Source organism: Pleurodeles waltl, chromosome 7, assembly GCF_031143425.1.
Source record: "Pleurodeles waltl isolate 20211129_DDA chromosome 7, aPleWal1.hap1.20221129, whole genome shotgun sequence".
NCBI classification, from domain to species: domain Eukaryota; kingdom Metazoa; phylum Chordata; class Amphibia; order Caudata; family Salamandridae; genus Pleurodeles; species Pleurodeles waltl.
This window is the reverse complement of record NC_090446.1, coordinates 698,894,718-698,917,889: the sequence shown is the minus strand read 5'-3', so window position 1 is coordinate 698,917,889 and position 23,172 is coordinate 698,894,718. Positions and strand designations below refer to the sequence as shown.

Sequence of the window (23,172 nt, the reverse complement as noted above, 5' to 3'; positions counted from 1 at the left end):
AAGTGAAGCACGAGAGAACACTTTAGAACGGTTGTAACGTGTTACAGGTGTAGCAGCTGAAAACATTCTAAGTCGGTTCCCTAATTTTTTGCCTTCTATGGTGTTATCATATCACCCACTTCAAGATGGTGGCTTTGTTGTGGTGAAACAGAGGCTCGGCCTTCGACGATTTATCGTTGTCCTTCTTCAGTTTCAATAGGGGTGTCAAGCACCTGAGTTTGCTGAGCTTGCTACCATGTGACCTTTAGTCATATGACAAATCTTTTGCAAACTGTTCATAGAAATCCACAGGAAGATAAAGCTGCTAGTAAGTTGCGGGAGCTTCTCTTTGTAAGGTACGAGCGAGTCTGTGCATGACATACCGATGTTCATATGTTTTAGGATTTCAGAATGAAGCCGTTTATATGTAATACAAAATAATTCAGAAATTGCATCTGTTTATAATTGAAAATTGCCTAAATGCTACTCTAAGGGCTTGTATCATACTTCGTCCTGATACTCCTCTCTCAGAACCATCGCTTGGTTTGTCTTCTCTTCCGACACTGTGTTGTCCTCATCTCTCCCGGTATCTCTCTTCGCTATCTATGTCAGCCACTATGTGGTGTTTAGACTAGGCAGTGGAACGTTACACGGAGTTTTATGATGAGGGATAGGAATGTTAGTGAGGCGCTGAGAATGTTCTAAGAAAGTTGGTGGGAGCAGCCGTGTCTGGTGGCTCTTGTAATTAAACTTCATCAGAAATTCGAGTCCTCTCCTTCATCACGCCAACTTCTGTTGGATTCCATCCTCCCTGGCAACAGAAGTAGTAATGGAGTAGGAAATACCTGTACGTTCCACTGCCTTGTTTAAACACCACGCACTACCTCTCCATTACCCCGTGACCCAGTCTTTTATGTATGATTGTTCAGGTTTTCGATGAAAAATCTCTCCCCGCCCTCTCTTGCCCTTTACGCACTTTAATTTTTCACCTTGCTAAATGCCAGTATTTGTAAACAGAATAAAAAAATAAAAAAAAGTGGGAGGTTTTGGATTTTCCATTATCCATATCCAATACATAAGTGAAGGGAGTCTTATGTGGGATAAAGGTAAGCAGAAGCAGTTTTTTGGCTTTTAAAACTCAGGAGTCTCATAACCAGCTTTGGGGGTGTTGGTATGAATGCACCCTCCTAACACGTCTTTCGCTGTATTACAAGTACTATCTCGCCTTATGCTTTATCTCTTGTACTCACCCCATCAAATACTCTCAATGCCTCTCTTCATATATACTCTGTTGGTTCCCTATTCCCCAGTAGGGTGACCTCCTGGCATCGAGGAAAGTTCTGGACAGGACTGTAAAAGATTCAGGACAAAGGGTCAAAATTCCTGACAAAAATTCAGGACAAAGGGTCAAAATTCAGGACAGAAATTCAAGACCAAACGTCTGTTTTACAGACACACCCAAGAGAGGCCACCCCCCATTACGTTATCAGTGCATTTATTAACTCTTTTTTAACATAGCACTATTTATTCACTGTGGTCTTTTTGTGATTGCCTCCTGGTATGCTACATTCGGGTGTCACATAACCTCGTTGTTCAGTAGTAAATTAATGCTTTTCAGCACTGTATCAAAGCCATCACCCCTACCCAAATGTACCCAATCTTTCTTGGAGAGAAAGTAATAGCAACATTTTGATTATTTTACTAAACATTTAAAAACCCATGGCAACAGTTTGGGAAACATTAGGGTAAGTAACCTTATGCTAGTTTAAACAATTTGAACAAAAACATCTGGCTCAACCCAACCGCCCAATGTATTTCAACCTAAAAAAAATTAATGAGGCAGGGCAGATGGTGTGGGCGACAGTTTCACACCTAATGTCAGGATGTGAGGTACCCACAACTTGCCTGTAGAACTTGATAAATAAGAAAGAGTAGAACAAGGTAGGACAGTTCCTAAAATCAGACAAGAAGGGTTCACCAAGACTATCGGAAGGTATTGCGTACCTGGGGAGTTGTCTCTGAAGATAAGATAGAAACAGAAGAGGAACTGTGAAGTAATTGACCAAGTAGCACCAACCCACCCTGGCAAACTCTTCTAGTGCAATGGTCCGCTCTTCATGCTTGTGAAGGGTGAACACAGGCAAGACCCCTTGCAAGGCTGTGCAAGGCAATTGCCCACTCTGTCCATGTCTTAAAATGGTTTTGCAATTGAGCAAAAGCCAAACCAGTGATCTGGGTTATCCCTAAGTGTAAAGTACACATATAATCTTCAAAATATTTGGGATGTGAATTGCACAAACAAAATGTAAGAACATGAGACAGATTTTAAAATGTAATTGGCGTTTCTTTAACATATGGTACTGTTTTCCTCTTTATATACAATTAAACCTCAGATTGAACTGGTAACCAGTTACCTTTCGATACCTAGTGTTTAATATTTACCATTTCCCCACTAATTTGCAGGATGGAAATCTCGGCAGAGCGTCATGGTCCCTGGCAACTCAGTTTGCTTTTTGGTCTTCTATTCTGCTTTCTGTAGTGGGCCATGCGCCACTAGTGAAGATCGTGTGCTACCCCAATGATAGTATTATTTTGCAAACCTTCCCCTGCTCGTCCTTCATTCCTTCTTCAAACACACCACGCATCTTATTTGTTCACTGGGGTGCCGTCGGGAAGCTCTTTCCACTCTAAAGCTACCTGTGACTGTGGGTGGATTAGGCCTTCTGGACTTGGAACGCTGTTATTTAGCTACACAGGTCTAATGGGTGGTTCGCTTGCTGTCTTCCCGCCCCCCCTTAATGAGATGGGGTTTATCTGTAAAGACTTTTAAGGAGGGCTTATTGCACTGCTCATTGTTGCCTACTGACCATTCTACAGAACACCATCCAGGGTTATCATGCACAGCTTTCTCGAGCCTTGCTAGAACTTATAAACTCACTGACATGAAGAAACCCTGTACTCCTGCACTACCTTTGCTAGGCCTTCACTTTTGCACAGGACAGCTGTGTTCAGAACAACTCTGTCAGTGGCACGCTGCAGGTGTCCTAAAATTGGGGGATTTGTTTCTGGATGGTGAGCTACTAAATTTCCAAACCCTTGTGGCAGACTAACATCTTCATCCCGGTCAACTCCTTACTTACAAGCACCTTAAACGATCATTAAATGCACTATTTAATTTCTACCACCTAGCACTAACCCTACATGATGTGTGCCAAAAAGCTCTACATCATAGGAACTGGCGGCAAACTGATAAGATAGGTGTACAGACCTTTCCTGCAACATGGAGACTCCTCCAGGTCTTCTCGTCATGCTACCTGGGTAATTGATATGGCCAAATCTCTTCAAGATACAGACTGGAATAAAAGACTGGACTTTCCCCAAAAAGTATCCCACGGCTGTCATTTTAAGTACATTCATAGAGCTTCCTTGGGAATGCATTTACCTGTTGCTTGCCATTGGCCTTGTGGTTTGTCACTCACAATTCGTTGCTTTCAATTTGCTGGCTTTATTTGTTTTAGGCTGTATAGCTTGAGTTGATCCCTTCCCTTCCCTTATTTACAGTATCTTTCCAAGTGCTCTCTTTCTGTAAACCGGCCTGTAAATCTTGTTCTTTCCTCATCACATTTGCTGTGCATTCAAAAAACAAGGTCAAATGTCAGGCTCTGTCTTCGGTGGGAACTTACTGTTTATTTTATTTTCTCTGACTTCAAAGTGAGAGGATTTATGTGACAATCTTGCTGGATACTGGGGGTAGGAAAGAGTTTTTTTCTATCACACCACAACATTTAAATAAACTGCAAGGATTTCACAATATATCCGAATTAGGAGTACAAATGAAGCTAATTTTTGTTAATTCTGAACTGTGCTGGAAAGAAATACCTATATATGATTAAAACAAATCATTACATTAGGTGATGCAATTTCCACACATCATCGTCTGTGCACTGTATAGTTTTATTTGCAAAACTATGTCTGTGCAAATGTAATGGCAATTTCAATTAAAAAAAAGTGTTGTTACCACACCATGCATACTCCACTCTACTCTGCACCACTCCACACCACTGCACCCTACTCTGCACCACTCTACCTTACACCACTCCATGCCTCTGCACTGCGGGACACTGCACTCTTCTCCACTCCACTCTATGCTACTTCACACTATGCCTCTCTACTCTACTCTGTACCACTCTATGCCAATGCACTTTACACCTCTCTACACCACTGCACTCTGTGCCTCTGCCCGCTATACCTGTCTAGGCAACACCAATCTACTCCACACATCTCCACTCTACGACACTCTGTAACACTGTACTTTATGCTACTGCACACCATGCCAATACACTCTGCTAGTGCACTTTACTCTAACACTCCACTCTATGTCCATGCACTCTACATCAATACACTGATTGTCACTCATCTACTCTGCACCCCTGAAGTCTATGCCACGGCACTCTACACCACTTTACTCTATGCCATCACACTCTAGGCCACTCCACTCTACCCTGCACCTCTCCACTCTGCACCACTTCACTCTACTGTGAAACAACCTACTTTACGCCACTGCACTCTGCGCCACTGCATTCTATGCCTCTGCCCTCTACCCTGCACCTCTCCACTCTATGCCACAGCACTCTACTCTGAAACAATCTACTCTAGGCCTCTGCACTCCATGCCACTCTGCCCCACTGCACTCTAAACCATTGCACTCTACTTCAGTGCCCTCTAAACAACTGCACTATACGCCACTGCCCTCTACTTTGCACAACTGTACTCTATGCCACTCTACTCCACTGCACTCTGCCACTCTACTCTGCAACACTGCACTCACTGCCACTATACTCTACACCACTGTACTCTGTACTACTGCATTCTGCACCAATACACTCTATGCCTGCACTCTATACCACTCTGTTCTGCATAACTCTGCTCTACGGCACTGCACATTACAGCAGTAGGCTCTACTCTGCACCACTTTACACTACTCCACTAATGCACTATTGCACTCTCTGCCGCTCTATTGTACGCCACTCCACTGCACTCTGACACTCTACTCTGCCCCATGTCACTCTGTACCACTGCACTCTACGCCACTGCACTCTATTCTGCACCACTGAAATCTACACCACTGCTCTCTATGCCACTCTACTCCACACAACTGCACTGATATTCTACTCTCCACCACTGTACTCTCCACCACTGTACTCTACACAACTGCATTCTACCCCAATACGCTCTACCCCACTGCACTCTGATACTCTACTCTGTATCAATCCACTCTACGCAGCTGCACTCTACAGCACTATACTCTACTCTACTGCACCACTCTTCACCACTGCACTCTATGCCACTCAAGTCTACTCTGCACTCTGCCACTGCACCACTCTACACTACTGCACTCTCTGCCACTCTATTTTATGCCATTCGACTCCACTGTACTCTGTACCACTCTACTCTGTCCCACTCCACGCCACTGCACTCTAAACAACTGCACTCTCACCAATGCACTTTAAACAATTGCACTCCACTCTGCAACACTGCTCCTATGCCACTCTACTCCACACCACTGCACTGACACTCTACTCTGCAACATTTCACTCTCCGCCACTGTACTCTACACCACTCTACTCTGTACTGCTGCATTCTACACCAATACACTCTGCACTCTATGCCACTTTACTCTGCATCACTCCACTTTATTCCACTGCACTCTACAGCACAATACTCTTCTATGCACTGCACCACCCTAGGCTATTCTACTCTGCATCGCTCTACACCACTGCACTCTATGCCAATCGATCTATGCAGCACTCTACGCTACACAACTATACACCACTCTACGCTACTGCACACTCTTACACTCTATTGTGTGCCACTCTACGCCACTGCACTCTGTGCCATTCTGCTCTGCACCACTCTGCACTCCTACTGTCTACTCTGCACCACTCTAATCTATGCCTCTACATTGTACGCCGCTGAATTTTATGCTGCTGCATTCAATGCCACTTCACTCTACACCAGTATATTCTGCAACACTCTACACCAATGCATTCTACATCGGTCAACTCCTCTGGATACCACCCACTATATGCCACTCTATGCAACTACACAGTATGCCACTCCTAAACACAACACTCTATGCCACTCCACTGTACTCCGCTCTTTGCCATTCCACTCTGTGACACTTCGCAACACCCTCCTCTATGCCACTAACTTTTAGCCATGCTGAACAGCAGCCACTCTCTGGTGTATAACATGGCTAAAACACATTGGCAAAGCTAATAACTCTTGGGTAGACAAGGCCCATTGGCTTTGTCAATGTTTGTTAGTACTATGAGGTACTGAGGTCCCTGAAAGAACTGTGAATGTGTAAGTCCTTATTAGTATAAACATGTATTACACACCTCATACTATAGGCTGCTACAAAATGTGCAAATACATTTAGGCTAAATTAAAAAAAAAAAAAAAAAAAAAGTCCTGAAATATAAATTTCAATAATATAGAGATTATATCTACTGCTAACTGTCCATTAAAACCATACACTCCACAGCTCAATTTGGAATACGCTTACAGTACCTTTTAAAAGAAAATATTTTTGCCATTTGGAAGCTTCAAGTGACTCCTTTGATTAAAGTCAATGCAGGTTTCCATGCCCCTCTACATTTTCAGATTTACCAGTTCTGCACATTTGCATTTCTTTCGAGGAGGAGACACCCTGGCAAGAAGGCCTGTTTCTTATCCGTCTGCCCCTCCCCCTTCCATCAGAGCACAGGAGACTCCCTGCCTTTCAATCCAGCTATGGAAACTGATCTGTCCTAATTACGTTTTGCCCTTTAGGAGAAAGGCTAAAATTATGGACAAATACAGTTCGTTAAGAGTTTCATCACGGACAATGGACGTCAGGGATAAATTACAGGTAGTCCATGAAAATTACAGACTGGTGGTCACCCTATTCCCCAGTTCTCGCTTGAGAATCCTCCTTGGAGGCTCTCACCTCATAGCCACCTTAGATTGTCTTTAGATCACCCTCCAACCGTGTATTATGTCTTTACAGACAACCCTGTACCCTTTAGACCCACCTTAAAGGGCCTGCCTCACTTTCTCTTTCTTACCTCTCACCTCACCAGTTCCTTCTGACCACTGGCTGACCATACGTGAATGACTCGAAGTGTAATGCAGTGTAGCAATAGGTACAGTGCAGTTTAGATCACAATTGACACTTTTAAAGAAAAGCGTTGTTTTTATTAGTTGTTAAAGATTTTACTGCATGTACATTTGGTATCCACTAATGCATTGCAGTTGACTGTCTTAGCTTTGCATGGAAATAAGTTATTTTCAGTTCCACACAGATTTTACCGCCTCAACGGGTCTGTGACGTTTCTTGAACAAATTAGAGATGCACTTTTTATTGGTAGCGACACACCCTTGTTTTTGCACTGCTGTTTTCAGTGACCTGGAGATTCAGATACTTAGGCTGTATTGGTGAAGTACAGTTTAAAAAGAGAGGTGATCGTCAACATTTTTTCCCAATATTGACAATCTCCTCAACTTTTAAATCAATAATGCATTATCGAAAAGGCATTCTCTCACTCCTCAAAAGTTTTTATTTTAAAACCCTTTGTAAGTCACAAAAATATTTAATTTCCAGGTCCAAATGACACATAAGTTGCCAGTTGTAAGCACTTGTGAAATCTGGCTACAACTCAAGAAACACTATTTCCTCCATCAACACAACATAATTAATGCCACCTACCCGCCCTGTTGTTAGGGAGTCACAGAAAGTGAAGTGTCAAGATCACTTGTGATAGAGGGATGAAAGGCTGGTGTAGATTTTGTGCATATTCAAAATTCGGCTAAAAGTACTTGAATGGGTCTTTACCTTGAGCTGAGGCTTAAAGCATCAAATATAGGAAAATATTGACGACAGTGAAGCATATTCTGCCCTACAGTAACAACACAGAGGAGCAAATCTGCAAAACATTAATTAAGGTTACAGTTTCAAATCCAATCTGTTTAGTTTTAAATCGGTAATCTCAATACAGCATATGTAAACATGATCTGGGCAAGGCAAAAAGGCAAATGTGAACTTATTTAAAGGCTTCAATAGGCAAATATCAAGGTCTGTTCCCCTTACGACAAGCTCCGTAATACAAAGCTAAAGTGACGCCAAAGACATGGAATTCATAAGTAGCAGGTGTCAGCGAATATTTCAAATAGAACAAAATGAAGGTTCCAGTCAGAATAAGGAGAAAAGTGCTCACCAAGAAACTATCGCTAAGAGCAGGGCTAGATATAGCTTTGGGACTCAGGAATAGGAAAGGAACGTCTGTCTCTGAAGGTTCACAGGAGCAAGACTGTCTAATACCAGAACACACAATTTAATCATTAAATTCAACAGAATGAAACTACTCCCAAGGTTCCCACAGAGAAGTATCAAATCACAATTAACATTCACAATAGGCCTGGTGTTGCCCACTTCTCACAAGAAGTACTGTGCAGAGTGAGCATGGGACCCATGTCTGGGCCTACACTTTCTAGTTAAGACGACAAAAGCAAAAAGATCAGATGATGGACAGAATGCTGAACAATGCAAATATTCACCACCAGTCACAGATCTGGGTTTAATCCATCATCCAGGACTGTGAGGAGTAATACCCCGAAACTGGTCCCGGGGTGCTTGTTTCCCGTGGGGAGCAGAGTCAAGACTGATATCATATGGTTGGGTGCAAATTGGGGTGGCATTAGGAGCAGAAAAAATGATGGATTAAACCCAGATCTGTGAATGGGGGTGAATGTTTGATTTGCCCCGCATTTATCCATCACCTGTTCTTCTTTTTGCTTTTGTTGCTGACTCTCTTCTTAGCACATAATTCACAACTTGGAAGACAAAGAAGAAAAAGCACAATCAGATGAGTACACATTTGGGTGGCTAGCACATTTGTTTGTTGTTAGCAAAAACATATAAGACATTCTTTTGGTGCGTTTAGTACGAAGTAAGCAAGTGAGACATTCTTGTTGAATACAGGTAATGAAGATATGCAGCAAAAAAACCATTGTGGTTCAAAAGAAAGATAAGCTCAGTATTTAGAAACTTAAGTAGAATATGAACTGTGCAAAGTTTACTCTGACTGCTACACAGCTATCAGGTTGGAGTCTAAGTCTGAGGTTGTCCGAAAGCACTGCTAACGACAATCTACTTTCAAGGCAATAAGCTTCCTGTTTAAAGGTGAATGTTTGCTATACTTAGATGTTGTTTTAATGACGTGTTAAGCATGATAGGGAGAACACGTCTAATTATTGTTTGTGTTTAATGAATAGAGCACAATACCAGAAAGGTGAAGCATATCTTTTTCTGTGAGATGTTCCCAATAGAAGTTTGACCGTTTAGAAACTTGAAGAAACATGCCAGATTCTGTTGTCCTCCCATGGAACAACAGTGCAAAGTTTTTTTTTTTTTTCTTTCTTCTTAACCCATTCCCCCCAATACCTCTTGTTACCTTTCTTTATCAATATTCAGCTGCTCTGGGAAGTGCTGAGGGGGATTGGTGGTCTATTGTCATCCATCGTTCCTACTGGGCCAGGGTCTCAGTGAATGGTTTCCTGCGTATTCTTACAAAAACCCTGGTGAATTATCTTCTGCCAAAAGTTGGTGATTTACAAAAGCAGGTGACAAGCCTTTTGGAATGAGTTGTGTTTCTGGCAATATACGGTGGCGGCCAGAGCGACCTTCCATATTTAACAATATATCCGAGTGCTGGGCCTACTGGAAAAGCCAGAGGGCCCAGCCATAGTGGCCTTCCTGGAATGCTGATTTGAAGAAACTGCTGATTCAATACAAAACCTCTCCCGCTTATACATTGTGGAAAGAGCACACGGAGTTCAAGCATAGCCTCTTTCTGCAGGAGCACCTATGAAACTAAAACTCATTGCCTAAAGTTACTGTCCGGCACAAGTTACAGTTTCGTCAGATAAGTATAACTGCAGAATTTCTATGGTTTTGTATGGGTAAAACCTCAGCTTAACTATAACGTACCTGTAAACTTTTTCGGTGAATTTCTATGATTTCTTTAACACGCATGTTAATATAACCAGCACTGCCTTTGGCTGTGTGCCAAGGAGGCTAACTGCAGGGCCTGCGGGCAGCCCTACTGCAATCACCCAAACCCAAGCTGCGCACGGCCGTAGGCCGTTGGATGGAGTTAGATGGTGTTAGATGCAGAGGGTGTTTTTTTTTTCTCTGTTCAATTTTTCTCTGTATCCGCGAATCTGCTGCAGATTTACACAGGGGACTGCGCTGAGGCCCGCAGAGGATCCATGGATCCGCAGATTGGACAAACAAAAATGGGCACTTTTTGCCCATGAAGGGTCCCTAAGAAACCCCTCTGTGTGTCCTGTGGGGTCAGGTTAACTGTATTCTGACCCTCCTATATGTTTTTGTACTATTTTTCCCACCCCCAGCCGATACAGAAAACAAAATGGCGACTGCAACTTTTCCGTCAGGTTGCAGCCAGCCAATCAGGGTGTTGCTTTTCCCCCGGATTAGCGGATTCACCAATAGTAGACCCGTGAAGCATCTGTGGCCCTATATACTTATATTGTTTAACCTTAAATAACGCCAAATCTACAGAACGGATTTAGACCTGATCACAACATGCATTTACAAAGTCGATAGGTTTCGCATTGTCTTTTTTTTCCTATGCGACTGGCTTGAATATAGTTACTTGAGTTATAGTTACTTGAAATAAAGGTGAATTTCAATGGTTTTGTACGTTTAAAATGTGAGCCTAACTATAATGTCTTTGTAACCTTAGTTTTTTTCAGTGAATTTCTATGATTTTTTTTTTCTTTTTTTAATGTAAAGTAATTTTCATTACTATGCGTTTATCCAGCCGTCACATGTAAGCGGGAGGGAAAGAGATGAAAACTACGCTTTCAGCAAGCGGGCACATTTTTAAAGCTCCCCCTTTCTGAAAGCCAGCTCCTATCAAGCAAAAGCAAACAGCCACCTCCCTAGGGTGGACACCTTGGGGATGTAGCAGTAATGCCGCCCCTGAGGGTGGTGGTTCCCAGGGCCATGTATGGCCCCACAAGGGGGGCTTGCGTTCCCCCTCCATCTTTTAAAATATTCTCAGGTGAGATTGTGGTTCCCAGGGCCCAGGGGTTCCGCAGGACCCCCCCATTCTTTTTTTAATATGTTGCCTGGGGAGGTGGTGGTCCCTGGAGCCAGGTATGGGAGGGTGGGCATATATTGTACATTTTGGCCAGGGTAGGTGGTGGTCCATGGGGTCCGCAGGGCATCAATGCCCACCTCCTATTATTATCCCGCAGTGCCCCTAGGACCTGGTCCACCCAGGAGCGAAAGCATTTTTAAATGCAGGAGACTGTTTTTTTTTTTTTTTATCATTAAGAGCTCTGCGGATCCAGCCGGTGATTTCTCTGTGATTAAAAAAAAAATGCTTTTGAGCCTTGTGGGCTCTCTTGTTTTTTTAATTTATGATTTTTTTGGGACTTGACTAAAGCAGAGTCCCAAATTGGCTGCCAACACTTCTTGTTTGAAGTGTTGGCAGCCAATCGGATCTCTGCATGAGATCTTCCCTGGATCTGAGACTCTAGCAATGTAAATTTCTTTTCCCTTTCATATCTCAGAAACTACTGAACAGATCCACACCAAATAAAAATATTTCCAGTAGCCCTGCACATAAGTAAAGCACTTCCATTTACCTTATTCCTCTCTCTGCAGCAAAAAATGAAAATGTTCCCATTTAGCATCCTAATTTAAATCTGCCATGCTAATTCTGATAAAATACCACCTGCACCACCTCACCATTAGAGTTACTGGCTGGCTAATACAATTCCCCCCCAACAAAAAAAAAACAAGTCCGCCACAGAGGGGGGAATAAACTGGAAGGGTCACCTAAACATATCAAGTGTTAAAACAGTCATACTGTAATAAGATTTTTAAGTTGGCCAGAATCATGGACATAATTGTAATAAGGAAAGATTATTCACACATATACAATTTATCATATAAACCTTTATCACAAATAAACTTTTGGCATTAGACTGTAATGCTCAAAACAGTCCCTAGAGGGCACCATATAATATAATTTGTAAGAAACCTGATCATGTAACCATATTGTTAACCCCTAGAGGACATAAGCCCATGAAAAAAACAGGAGAAAGTAATGCAGTGTAACCACATACTTCTCCCAGCTGTAAAACAAAAGTTCTAGCCATGAGAAAGCTTAAGACACTGAATGGTGGGAGGGGTTATTATTTTGGCGTCCCCACCAGCCTAGTGTGGGACCCAGAGATGATGTAGACAGAGCGTCTTGAAAGTGGTCCCGTTGTGCTAGGACCACCACAGGCTGAGTTATGAGCAAAAAGGTTTTGCAAATGTAATGCCCTACAAAGCATTATGGGGACTAGTTTTCATGCCACAAATATTATAGTATGTTGAGTGCATTGCTCAGAACAGCCCCTAGAGAACCCCACAAAAAAAAGGCATTCGTAAGAAACATGGTCATGCAACCATACAGTCAGCACGTAAAGAGCATAATCACATGAAAAAGGTATGAGAGAAAATAATGCAGTGTAATCGTATAGCTAGCCCACAGAGGGCATAGTGCATTATACATTTTCAAGGATAGCAGGCCTATTACAATGATACTGCAAACAAGGACCATAAAACATAACTTTTCTCAGTTGTAAAAAAAAAAAAAAAGTTCCAGCTATGAGAGAGCTTCAAAAGATAATGAATGGTGGTAGAGGGGTTTATTTTTCGGGCCCCCACTAACATAGTTTGGGGACCCAGAGATAATGTAGAAAGAAAGAGTACATTGTAAGCAGCGTTTTGAAGATGGTTCCATTGTCCTAGGACCACCACATGCTGAGGTTTGAGCAAAATGTTTTGTTAAAAGTAATGCTCTGCAAAGCATTATGGGGCAGGTTTCCACGCCACGAATATTTTAATATGTTAATATGATTGTAATGCTTAGAACAGCCCCTAGAGGACACCACAATGAAAATTTCATTTGTAAGAAACATGGTCATGTGACTATATGTCAGGTAAACTATTGCCAGTGTTGTTAAGTTCTTCCCTCAGGAAAAACAATTCCCCTTTTCCTTGTACCCACGTTGGTTGCAGCGGCGTCCTCACTCCTGTTAGCTCTTGCGAAGGCTGTTCTTAGCACTAGCTTCTTCAGGTTTAACTTCCACTCAAGATGGTGGCCGCAAATCTTTGTGAGGTCAGCGCTCTAGTGTTTCTACCTTAGTCTTGTGCTGAAGCTTCCCTCCACCTGTTTCTCTCTGGGAGCTGTGCATTTTTTTTTCAGCTTAACAGAATTTCAAGCAACTGCAGTAAGGAATCCTTTTGTATGATTTCTAGACTTGCCATTTTATGTATGTACATATATATTCAAAAACATTTCGTCTTGCAAACTTGTCAGTCTTAGAGACAAACCTCAGTGCTCAGACTAATTCTTAGAGACTGTGATTGAGAAAACTGAACCTTCATAAGGAGGTTTTGTTTCCTGTAAAAGATATTAGTAGATTGTATATTTGTGAACCTTTGAACTGTTCTCCAGAGAACCTTGGATACCTCTGATTCCTGGAGAAAAGACGATATTAAGTTAACATTGTTCTCTTAAAGAGAGGCTAGTCTCTCAAAAGATCCAGGTTAGGAGAACGATAGAATTGGGTGAATGTGAATGGCTGAACAGTTGAATGTGCAGTAGAAATGTACTTAACTATACTCACATCACCGATTGCAGGTCCTTCCTTTAAAGAAATCCCAATAAGAAGAAAGGTGCAGGTTACAGAAGCACACACTGAATATCTATCTTCAAGTGGGAAACACAGGCTGGAACTGGATCTGGAGGCGGCCTCTCTTTTTCTTTCCCCATTCTCCTTTCCCCCTAGCGGATGCAGGGTTCAGATAATCAGTAAAGTCTGAGAACGCATCTGTTGGGGGGGGAGTTTGGTAAAAGGCATCTGCTCCTGTGGATGTTTGATTTAATGGGTAATCTCCTGACACTATATAGTTAGCACTTGGAGGGCATAACCACACAAAAAATGGCAATAAATAATGCAGTGTAACCACATATTTAGACCCTAGAGGGCATAGCGCATTACACATTTTCAGGGGGGCAGACCTACAGCAAAGATATTACAAAGAAGGCCCTTAAAACACAAGCTATTCCCAGCTGTAAAACAAAAGATCCAGCCATGAGAGTGCTTAAAACACACTGAATGGTGGGAGGGATAATTATTTTGGGGTCCCCACCAACCTAGTGTGGGACACAGAGATGACTTAGACAAAAAGAGCAATCTGTGGTGAATGTTTTGTAGGTGGTCCCATTGTACTAGGACCACCACAGGCTGAGTTATGAGCAAAAATGTTTTGTAAAAGTAATACCATGCAAAGCATTATGTTGTGAGTTTCTGGAGTGTAGTGAATATTGTAGTAACGGATCTCCCGCTGTGCCGGGAAAGCCGGTTTCACTTTGAGGATTTCTATATTACTGTAAAGCGTTTACCAATTTCAAGTGTTTTATGGCGAGAGCCACAAGAAATAACTCTGATTGTTCACAGTTACCCAATGTGACCAGTGCTCCAATACCGCCAATCGAGTTCATGCTATTGTGCCTGTTTGCGCGGTGAGCGCCATTGCCGCTATGCAGCAACATGAGGAGAGACAAAGGAGAAAAAAAATAGTTCACCTACACTGGGCACACAGGGGCAGTCTGCAAGTTGTGACAAAACAGCCTCAAGGCAGGACAAACGTAAAGCATTTACCAATGACATCAAATGATTTTTGAAAGGCAAGCCCTGGAACGAATTAAAGTGATGGGCATGATTAAAAGCCAACTATACTCACAACAGGTTAAAGCACTTGCGCACTGGACCTAAAAAGGGTGATCTGCGGACCAAACGCTACCTTTTCCGTCCAGCGGTTCGAGCTGCAGAGATGTCTATGGTAATTAACATGGGAAATGCACTTTTTTGATTCACACTTTTTCTCAGCCCCTGCTTGACCAATCGTCCCAAAACTTTCCATGCACAACTTGACCCCAACTTGAAATGTTTCTAAAATTTTGTGAAGATTCGTCAAACGGTACCAAAGATATAAGCAAGTCAAAAACACTTTTTCTATGGAAACTAGGTCCTAACTATACCTACTGGCTACTGCCAGTAGGTGATATTTCATTTTATTATTAAATTAACAACATAATACAAAACATTTCCAGGGCGTTTCAGCGTGACACCTTCTACTGGGAGCTAGATATATATTTGCACTCACACCCAGCGGCCACCTATCTATGGACATTGGTGTGCTTTATATGAGCACCATATTGAATTGCATAAGGTCAGACTTATTTTATTTTAAGTATGGGATATTAAGTGATTTTTCCAGAATCAAAGGATGTTGAATCAAACTGGAACTCGATTCTGGTTCCTGAGTTCCAGAGTCAGCTGCTCTAGCCAGTTGACCACATACATATTTCTCAGTTTATGTGTGAAAGTAATACATAAGTGGTATGGCCCTGAATGATCATGGATAGTAAGCATATTCTCTGTTGAAATGGCTTTGTGAAGTAAAAAAACAAAATCAGCAACAAATACTGAAAGGTTCACCCAGAGTTTTGCTTAGGAGTGCTTGCAAGGGATTGTTTTTAAAACTGGACATGTTCAGTGCCTTTGCACAAACAGGGCTAATCATATTAATTAATACATACATATACACCAGGACTTTCACGACCCACAGTTTGGGAAATGCTGCTTTAGACCTTTGTAGAGAAGTGGAAGATGCTCTTTATATGAACCAGATTGGCCACATGGATGCTGGATGACAAGGCATTGCCACTGTCCAAGAATGTGAGGACCAAGTCTGATTTCCTTTAATGTAGTTGTTACAAAACAACATTGACCCCTCAGGAAGCAAATACAAACATAACAACCACAACACCCCTCATTTCTTACATGCAGCAACCTCCGCTGAAGGATCTTGCGAATGCTGAGCTGTTGTTCTTGATTGCAATGTTGTACTGCCACGGGGCTGCAGTGCTGTTAACAATGGCGTTATTTTATTTGTTTTCAGTAGAAACAATGAAGCTTATCATTTTGGACAACTATGACCAGGCCAGTGAATGGGCAGCAAAATATATCCGGAATCGGATCGTCCATTTTAACCCAGGTCCTGACAAATACTTTACATTAGGACTTCCCACAGGTGAGAAACTTGTTAATGTTCAATTTCCTTCCTCAAGCCTACAATTGAATAATTAGGCCAATTATGCTGCACCTATGTTTATTATTTAGGTTGCTGTTTTTTCCAAGAGTATGTGGATAGAAGTTGGGAGACGAAAGCTATAACATATATCGTTTAATGTCTTAAGATCTATACTGTGTATTTATGAAAAATGTCAAAAAAGCCTATTAGTACATTATAATGCTGGGTCACAAAACGTGTGCAAACAACAACTCCGTTCTGTGACCTTTAGGATGTGAAACAGCATTGAAGAATGTTGATTACAGCCAGGGTGTGTTATCTGAAGTGGTGAGGTATTTTTCTCATACTGCTGTAAAAGTTACGAAGGTGTTATCTCCCTTCAAGTAAACCTTGCTTGGTGGTTTGCCTTTCCACATAACTTTTGTATGGTGCATTCGCTGCTGATCTGTTGTATCTCTTGCTCACAAGTAAAAGGCCAACGTCTGAAAGCTCAACAAGTTTCCATAGGCTGCTTCCTTCCTTGCTGTTGCTGCTTGTAAATGATTACTTTGCATGTTTCCATAACAACCAGTTAGTCAGTTAGAATAACTTTTATTCGGGTGCATACAGCATCCATAAAAGTAAGAATAATTCATATACATTAAAATAATAAAAATATGCATGTTAAAAACAGTTAATAAGATAAAACATGATTACTCAGTTACAGCGAAGAGATAGCACACACACAATTAAAACAGTAGTGCCAGCTTGTTCAAAGTGCATTGTGCTATGAGCATGAACAGCAAATCTCAAAAATGTTGCAACATGTAAACTGGTCTTGTCATCTAATAACTGTAACAGAGAGCTAAAAGCTAACCTGAATTGTCTAATATTATAACATTTAATAATCGGGACTAAAAAGTTCTTAGTATATCTAGCTTATATGTATAGTTCTTTAGGAAATATGTATCGCTACTATGTCATAACAATAAATTACACACATACTCTTTAAACCTGTTTAACAAATTTATATTTACTCCTGATTAAGTATGTATGTGAATATATATCTATATATATATGTGTATAAATAAATACAATAAAATCTATAAATAAAACTCAAATTATAAATAAGTAAATTAAAGCTTAAAAAAATCAAACAAATAATAATGAATACATAAATTAAAGAAAAATAAAATAATAAAATGTGTGTGTGTATATATATATATGTTTGATGGCATGTGTAGCTGCAGATACACATGCTGTGCATATCCCACCATCTAGTGTTGGGCTCGGAGTGTTACAAGTTGTTTTTCTTCGAAGAAGTCTTTTCGAGTCATGAGATCGAGGGACTCCTCCCATTTCGGCTCCATTGCGCATGGGTGTCGACTCCATCTTAGATTGTTTTCTTTCCGCCATCTGGTTCGGACGTGTTCCTCTTCGCTCCGTGTTTCGGTTCGGAAAGTTAGTTAAATCTCGGAAATTCGACGGTATTGTTTGCGTTCGTTATCGGGTTAGTTAACGCAGAATCGACACCGAAGAAAAGAAGAGCTCCGGTAGCCCTTCAGGGCTTATATCCCCCAGCGGGGCCTGGTCGGCCCAACCGCGTACATCTTCAAGGCTAATGGAATGGACCCCATTCCGCTTCTGCCCCGAATGCCACAACAAGTATCCTTACACAGATCAATATCTGGTCTGTAATTTGTGTTTGTCACCCGAACACAAAGAGGATACCTACGAGGCCTGTTGGGCATTTCGGTAGAAGAAAACGCTACGGGACCGGAGAGCAAGAAGGCTTCAAATGGCATCGCACCGTCAGGACACCACGACGTTGAAGAAGAGGAGACTTTCTCCATTGCTGACTCGGACGAGCCCGAAATGGAGCAGACGCCGAAAACAGTGAGTAAACCAGCCCCAGCCAAAACTCACGCCAAAATTATGAAGACCCAGGGGACGCCACCGCCGGCAGGCCATGGCTTAACCCGTAAAAACGGTGACCATCCATCGGCACCGAAAAAGGGCACACACGTGTCGAAGTCATCCGACTCCGGTCGAGATCCCGGCACAGAGTATACTCGACACCGAGAACCTGGCTCCGACCAGACTCGACACCGAGATACCGGCTCCGAGCTAAGTCGGCACCGAGAGATCGGCACACCGAAACCGAAAAAAGTGGCTTCGGAGCCGAAAAAGACTGTAGAAAAAGTTTTGGTACCGAAACACCCAGCTCCGAAGAACAAGGCCTTTCAGCACAACTACAAGGACATAAATTTGGACAAGAGCTAGAAGCAGGGGAGCCAGATTATACACAAAGAAGGCTCCATATTCAAAAGGAAACAGGGAAAATAAGAACTCTCCCTCCTATAAGGATGAAAAGGAAGCTTGCTTTCCAAGACAAAGAAAAACAGCCACAAGCAAAAGTGGCAAAAGCAGTAACTCCACCTCGCTTTTCGCCACAACCATCACCACACCACTCACCGCAACTGTCACCAATTGCAACCCCCCCTATAATGCCATCTCCAACGCACACAGGGATGAGCCAGGATGACCCAGATGTTTGGGATCTATATGATGCGCCAGTATCAGACAATAGTCCAGACTGCTACCCAGCAAGACCATCACCACCTGAAGACAGTACTGCCTACACGCAAGTGGTGTCCAGAGCAGCGGCTTTTCACAATGTGACACTGCACGCAGAACCCATTGAGGATGACTTTTTATTTAATACTTTGTTGTCGACACACAGTCCGTACCAAAGTCTTCCAATGTTACCAGGGATGTTGAAACACGCGAAACAAGTATTTCAAGAGCCCGTCAAAGGTAGAGCCATCACACCTAGGGTGGAGAAAAAGTACAAGCCTCCCCCTACAGACCCTGTGTACATCACACAACAACTGACACCTGACTCCGTAGTAGTAGGTGCAGCACGTAAAAGGGCTAATTCACACACCTCTGGAGATGCACCACAACCGACAAAGAAAGTCGCAAGTTTGATGCAGCGGGGAAAAGAGTTGCAGCACAAGCGGCCAATCAATGGCGCATTGCCAATTCCCAAGCTTTATTGTCAAGATATGACAGAGCTCATTGGGATGAAATGCAGCACTTTATAGAACATCTGCCCAAGGAGTTCCAAAAGCGTGCACAACAAGTGGTGGAAGAGGGCCAAAGTATCTCGAACAATCAGATACGATCGGCAATGGACGCAGCGGACACAGCCGCAAGAACTGTGAATACAGCGGTCACTATTCGGAGACACGCATGGCTACGCACCTCAGGGTTTAAGCCAGAGATCCAACAGGCTGTGCTTAATATGCCTTTTAATGGACAGCAGTTGTTTGGGCCGGAGGTGGACACAGCTATAGAGAAGCTGAAGAAGGACACTGATACGGCCAAGGCCATGGGCGCACTCTACTCCCCACACAGCAGAGGCACATTTAGGAAGACACAATTTAGAGGGGGGTTTCGGGCCCAAAGCACAGAACCCTCAACCTCACAAACCAGACCCACATACCAGGGCCAGTATCAAAGAGGAGGCTTTAGAGGACAATACAGAGGTGGACAGTTCCCTAAAACTAGAGGAAAGTTCCAAATCCCAAAAACACCTCAAACTAAACAGTGACTTCAGTGTCACAAATCCCCAACACATAACACCAGTGGGGGGGAGAATCACAGATTATTACCAACATTGGGAGGTAATAACAACAGACTTGTGGGTCCTAGCCATCATCCAACATGGTTATTGCATAGAATTCCTACAATTACCACCAAATGTGACTCCAAGAACACACAACATGTCCAAACAGCACCTGGATCTATTACAACTAGAAGTCCAAGCATTGTTACAAAAAGACGCAATAGAACTGGTACCCAACCATCAGAAAGGAACAGGTGTTTGTTCCCTGTATTTTCTAATACCCAAAAAGGACAAAACTCTGAGACCCATCTTGGATCTCAGAACACTAAGGCGGTCATTCCGACCCTGGCGGTCATGGACCGCCAGGGCCGGGGACTGTGGGAGCGCCGCCAACAGGCTGGCGGTGCTCCCAAGGGCATTCTGACCGCAGCGGTACAGCCGCGGTCAGAAACGGAAAACCGGTGGTGTACCGCCGGTTTTCCGCTGCCCTGGGGAATCCTCCATGGCGGCGCAGCTTGCTGCGCCGCCATGGGGATTCCGACCCCCATACCACCATCCTGTTCGGAACAGGATGGCGGTATGGGGTTTCGTGGGGCCCCTGGGGGCCCCTGCAGTGCCCATGCCAATGGCATGGGCACTACAGGGGCCACCGTAACAGGGCCCCACTGAGAATTTCAGTGTCTGCATAGCAGACACTGAAATTCGCGACGGGTGCAACTGCATCCGTCGCACCCTTTCCACTCCGCCGGCTCCATTCGGAGCCGGCATCCTCGTGGAAAGGGTTTTCCCCGCTGGGCGGGCGGCCTTCTGGCGGTCGCCCGCCCAGCGGGAAACACAGAATAACCGCAGTGGTCTTCTGACCGCGCAGCGGTATTCTGGCGGCTCCCGCCGGCACCGCGGTTACCGCGGCCGGCGGGAGTCAGAATGACCCCCTAAATCTTTACATCAAATCAGATCACTTTCACATGGTGACACTTCAAGACGTAATCCCCTTGCTCAAACAACAAGACTACATGTCAACATTAGATCTCAAGAATGCGTACTTCCATATACCCATACATCCTTCACACAGGAAATACTTAAGGTTTGTAATCCAAGGAGTACATTACCAATTCAAAGTGTTACCATTCGGGATAACAACAGCACCAAGGGTATTTACAAAATGCCTTGCAGTAGTAGCAGCACATATCAGAAGACAGCACATACACGTATTCCCGTATTTAGACGATTGGTTAAGCAAAACCAGCACTCAGAAACAGTGTCTTCAACACACAAAATACGTCATAGAAACCCTTCACAAACTAGGGTTCTCACTAAACTACCAAAAATCACACTTACAGCCGTGTCAAATACAACAATACTTAGGAGCAACAATCAACACAAAGAAAGGGATTGCCACTCCAAGTCCACAAAGGGTACAAGCATTCCTAAACGTAATACAAAGCATGCACCCAAACCAAAAGTATCAGGTAAAATTAGTGATGAAACTACTAGGCATGATGTCCTCATGCATAGCCATTGTCCCAAACGCAGGATTACACATGCGGCCCTTACAACAGTGCCTAGCAACACAATGGACACAAGCACAGGGTCAACTTCAAGATCTAGTGTTGATAGACCGCCAAACACACACCTCGCTTCAATGGTGGAATCCTGCAAATTTAAACCAAGGGCGGCCTTTCCAAGACCCAGTGCCTCAATACGTGATCACAACAGATGCTTCCATGGTAGGGTGGGGAGCACACCTCAACCAACACAGCATCCAGGGACAATGGGACACTCAGCAGAAACAACTTCATATAAATCAGCTAGAATTACTAGCAGTGTTTCTAGCGTTAAAAGCATTTCAACCACTAATAGCCCACAAACACATTCTTGTCAAAACAGACAACATGACAACAATGTATTACTTAAACAAACAAGGAGGGACACACTCATCACAACTGTGTCTCTTAGCACAGAAGATTTGGCATTGGGCGATTCACAATCGCCTAATAGCGCAATACATCCCAGGAATTCAAAACCAGTTGGCAGACAATCTCAGTCGAGATCACCAACAAATCCACAAATGGGAAATTCATCCCCAGATACTACAGACCTACATCAAAAACTGGGGAGCACCGCAAATAGACCTATTCGCAACAAAAGAAAACGCAAAATGCCAAAACTTCGCATCCAGGTACCCACAGCCTCACTCCAAGGGCAATGCGTTATGGATGAGTTGGTCAGGGATATTTGCTTATGCTTTTCCCCCTCTCCCACTCCTTCCGTATCTACTAAACAAATTGAGTCAAAACAAACTAATACTAATAGCACCAACTTGGGCACGACAACCTTGGTACACAACACTACTAGACCTGTCAGTAGTGCCTCATATCAAACTACCAAACAGACCAGATCTGTTAACTCAATACAAACAACAGATCAGACACCCGAATCCAGCATCGCTCAATCTAGCAATATGGCTCCTGAAGTCTTAGAATTCGGACATCTAGACCTTACACAAGAATGTATGGAGGTCATCACACAGGCTAGGAAACCTACGACAAGACATTGCTACGCAAATAAATGGAAACGATTTGTTTACCACTGTCATAATAATCAAATTCAACCATTACACGCGTCCGCGAAAAACATTGTAAGCTAGTTACTACACTTACAAAAGTCTAAGTTAGCTTTTTCATCCATTAAAATACATCTCACAGCAATCTATGCCTATCTGCAAATTACACATTCAACTTCACTATTTAGAATCCCAGTCATAAAAGCATTTATGGAGGGTCTAAAAAGGATCATTCCACCAATAACACCACCAGTTCCTTCGTGGAACCTCAATATTGTAATAACACGACTCATGGGTCCACCATTTGAACCCATGCACTCTTGTGAAATTCAATACTTAACCTGGAAAGTAGCCTTCCTAATAGCTATCACATCTCTCAGAAGAGTAAGTAAAATACAAGCCTTTACTATACAGGAACCCTTTATACAAATACACAAACATAAAGTGGTTCTACGCACAAATCCCACATTTTTGAAAAAGTTATATCACCGTTCCACTTAAATCAAACAGTGGAACTTCAAGTGTTCTTTCCAGAACCAGACTCTGTAGCTGAAAGAGCATTACACACATTAGACATAAAAAGAGCACTAATGTATTACATTGATAGAACCAAACAAATTCGCAAAACAAAACAATTGTTTGTAGCTTTCCAAAAACCTCATGCAGGGAATCCAATATCCAAACAAGGCATTGCTAGATGGATAGTTAAGTGTATTCAAACCTGTTATGTTAAAGCAAAAAGAGAACTGCCTATTACACCAAAGGCACACTCCACTAGAAAGAAAGGCGCCA

At 42.9% G+C, this 23,172-nt stretch overlaps 1 protein-coding gene across 3 annotated transcripts in view; it reads left to right on the top strand.

The window, feature by feature from the left end:
• Positions 1 to 202: 202 nt before the first annotated feature.
• Positions 203 to 23,172, top strand: part of GNPDA1 (glucosamine-6-phosphate deaminase 1) — an 86,242-nt gene continuing 63,272 nt past the window's right edge. For 2 of the 3 annotated variants that reach the window (XM_069244704.1, XM_069244705.1), the window contains exons 1-2: positions 203 to 307; positions 16,076 to 16,207. In XM_069244704.1, coding sequence (XP_069100805.1) covers positions 253 to 307; positions 16,076 to 16,207 — 187 coding nt within the window. In that variant the 5' untranslated portion in view covers positions 203 to 252. Of the gene's footprint in view, positions 336 to 16,075; positions 16,208 to 23,172 lie in introns of all 3 variants that reach the window. The other variant, XM_069244706.1, reaches the window with a different exon arrangement.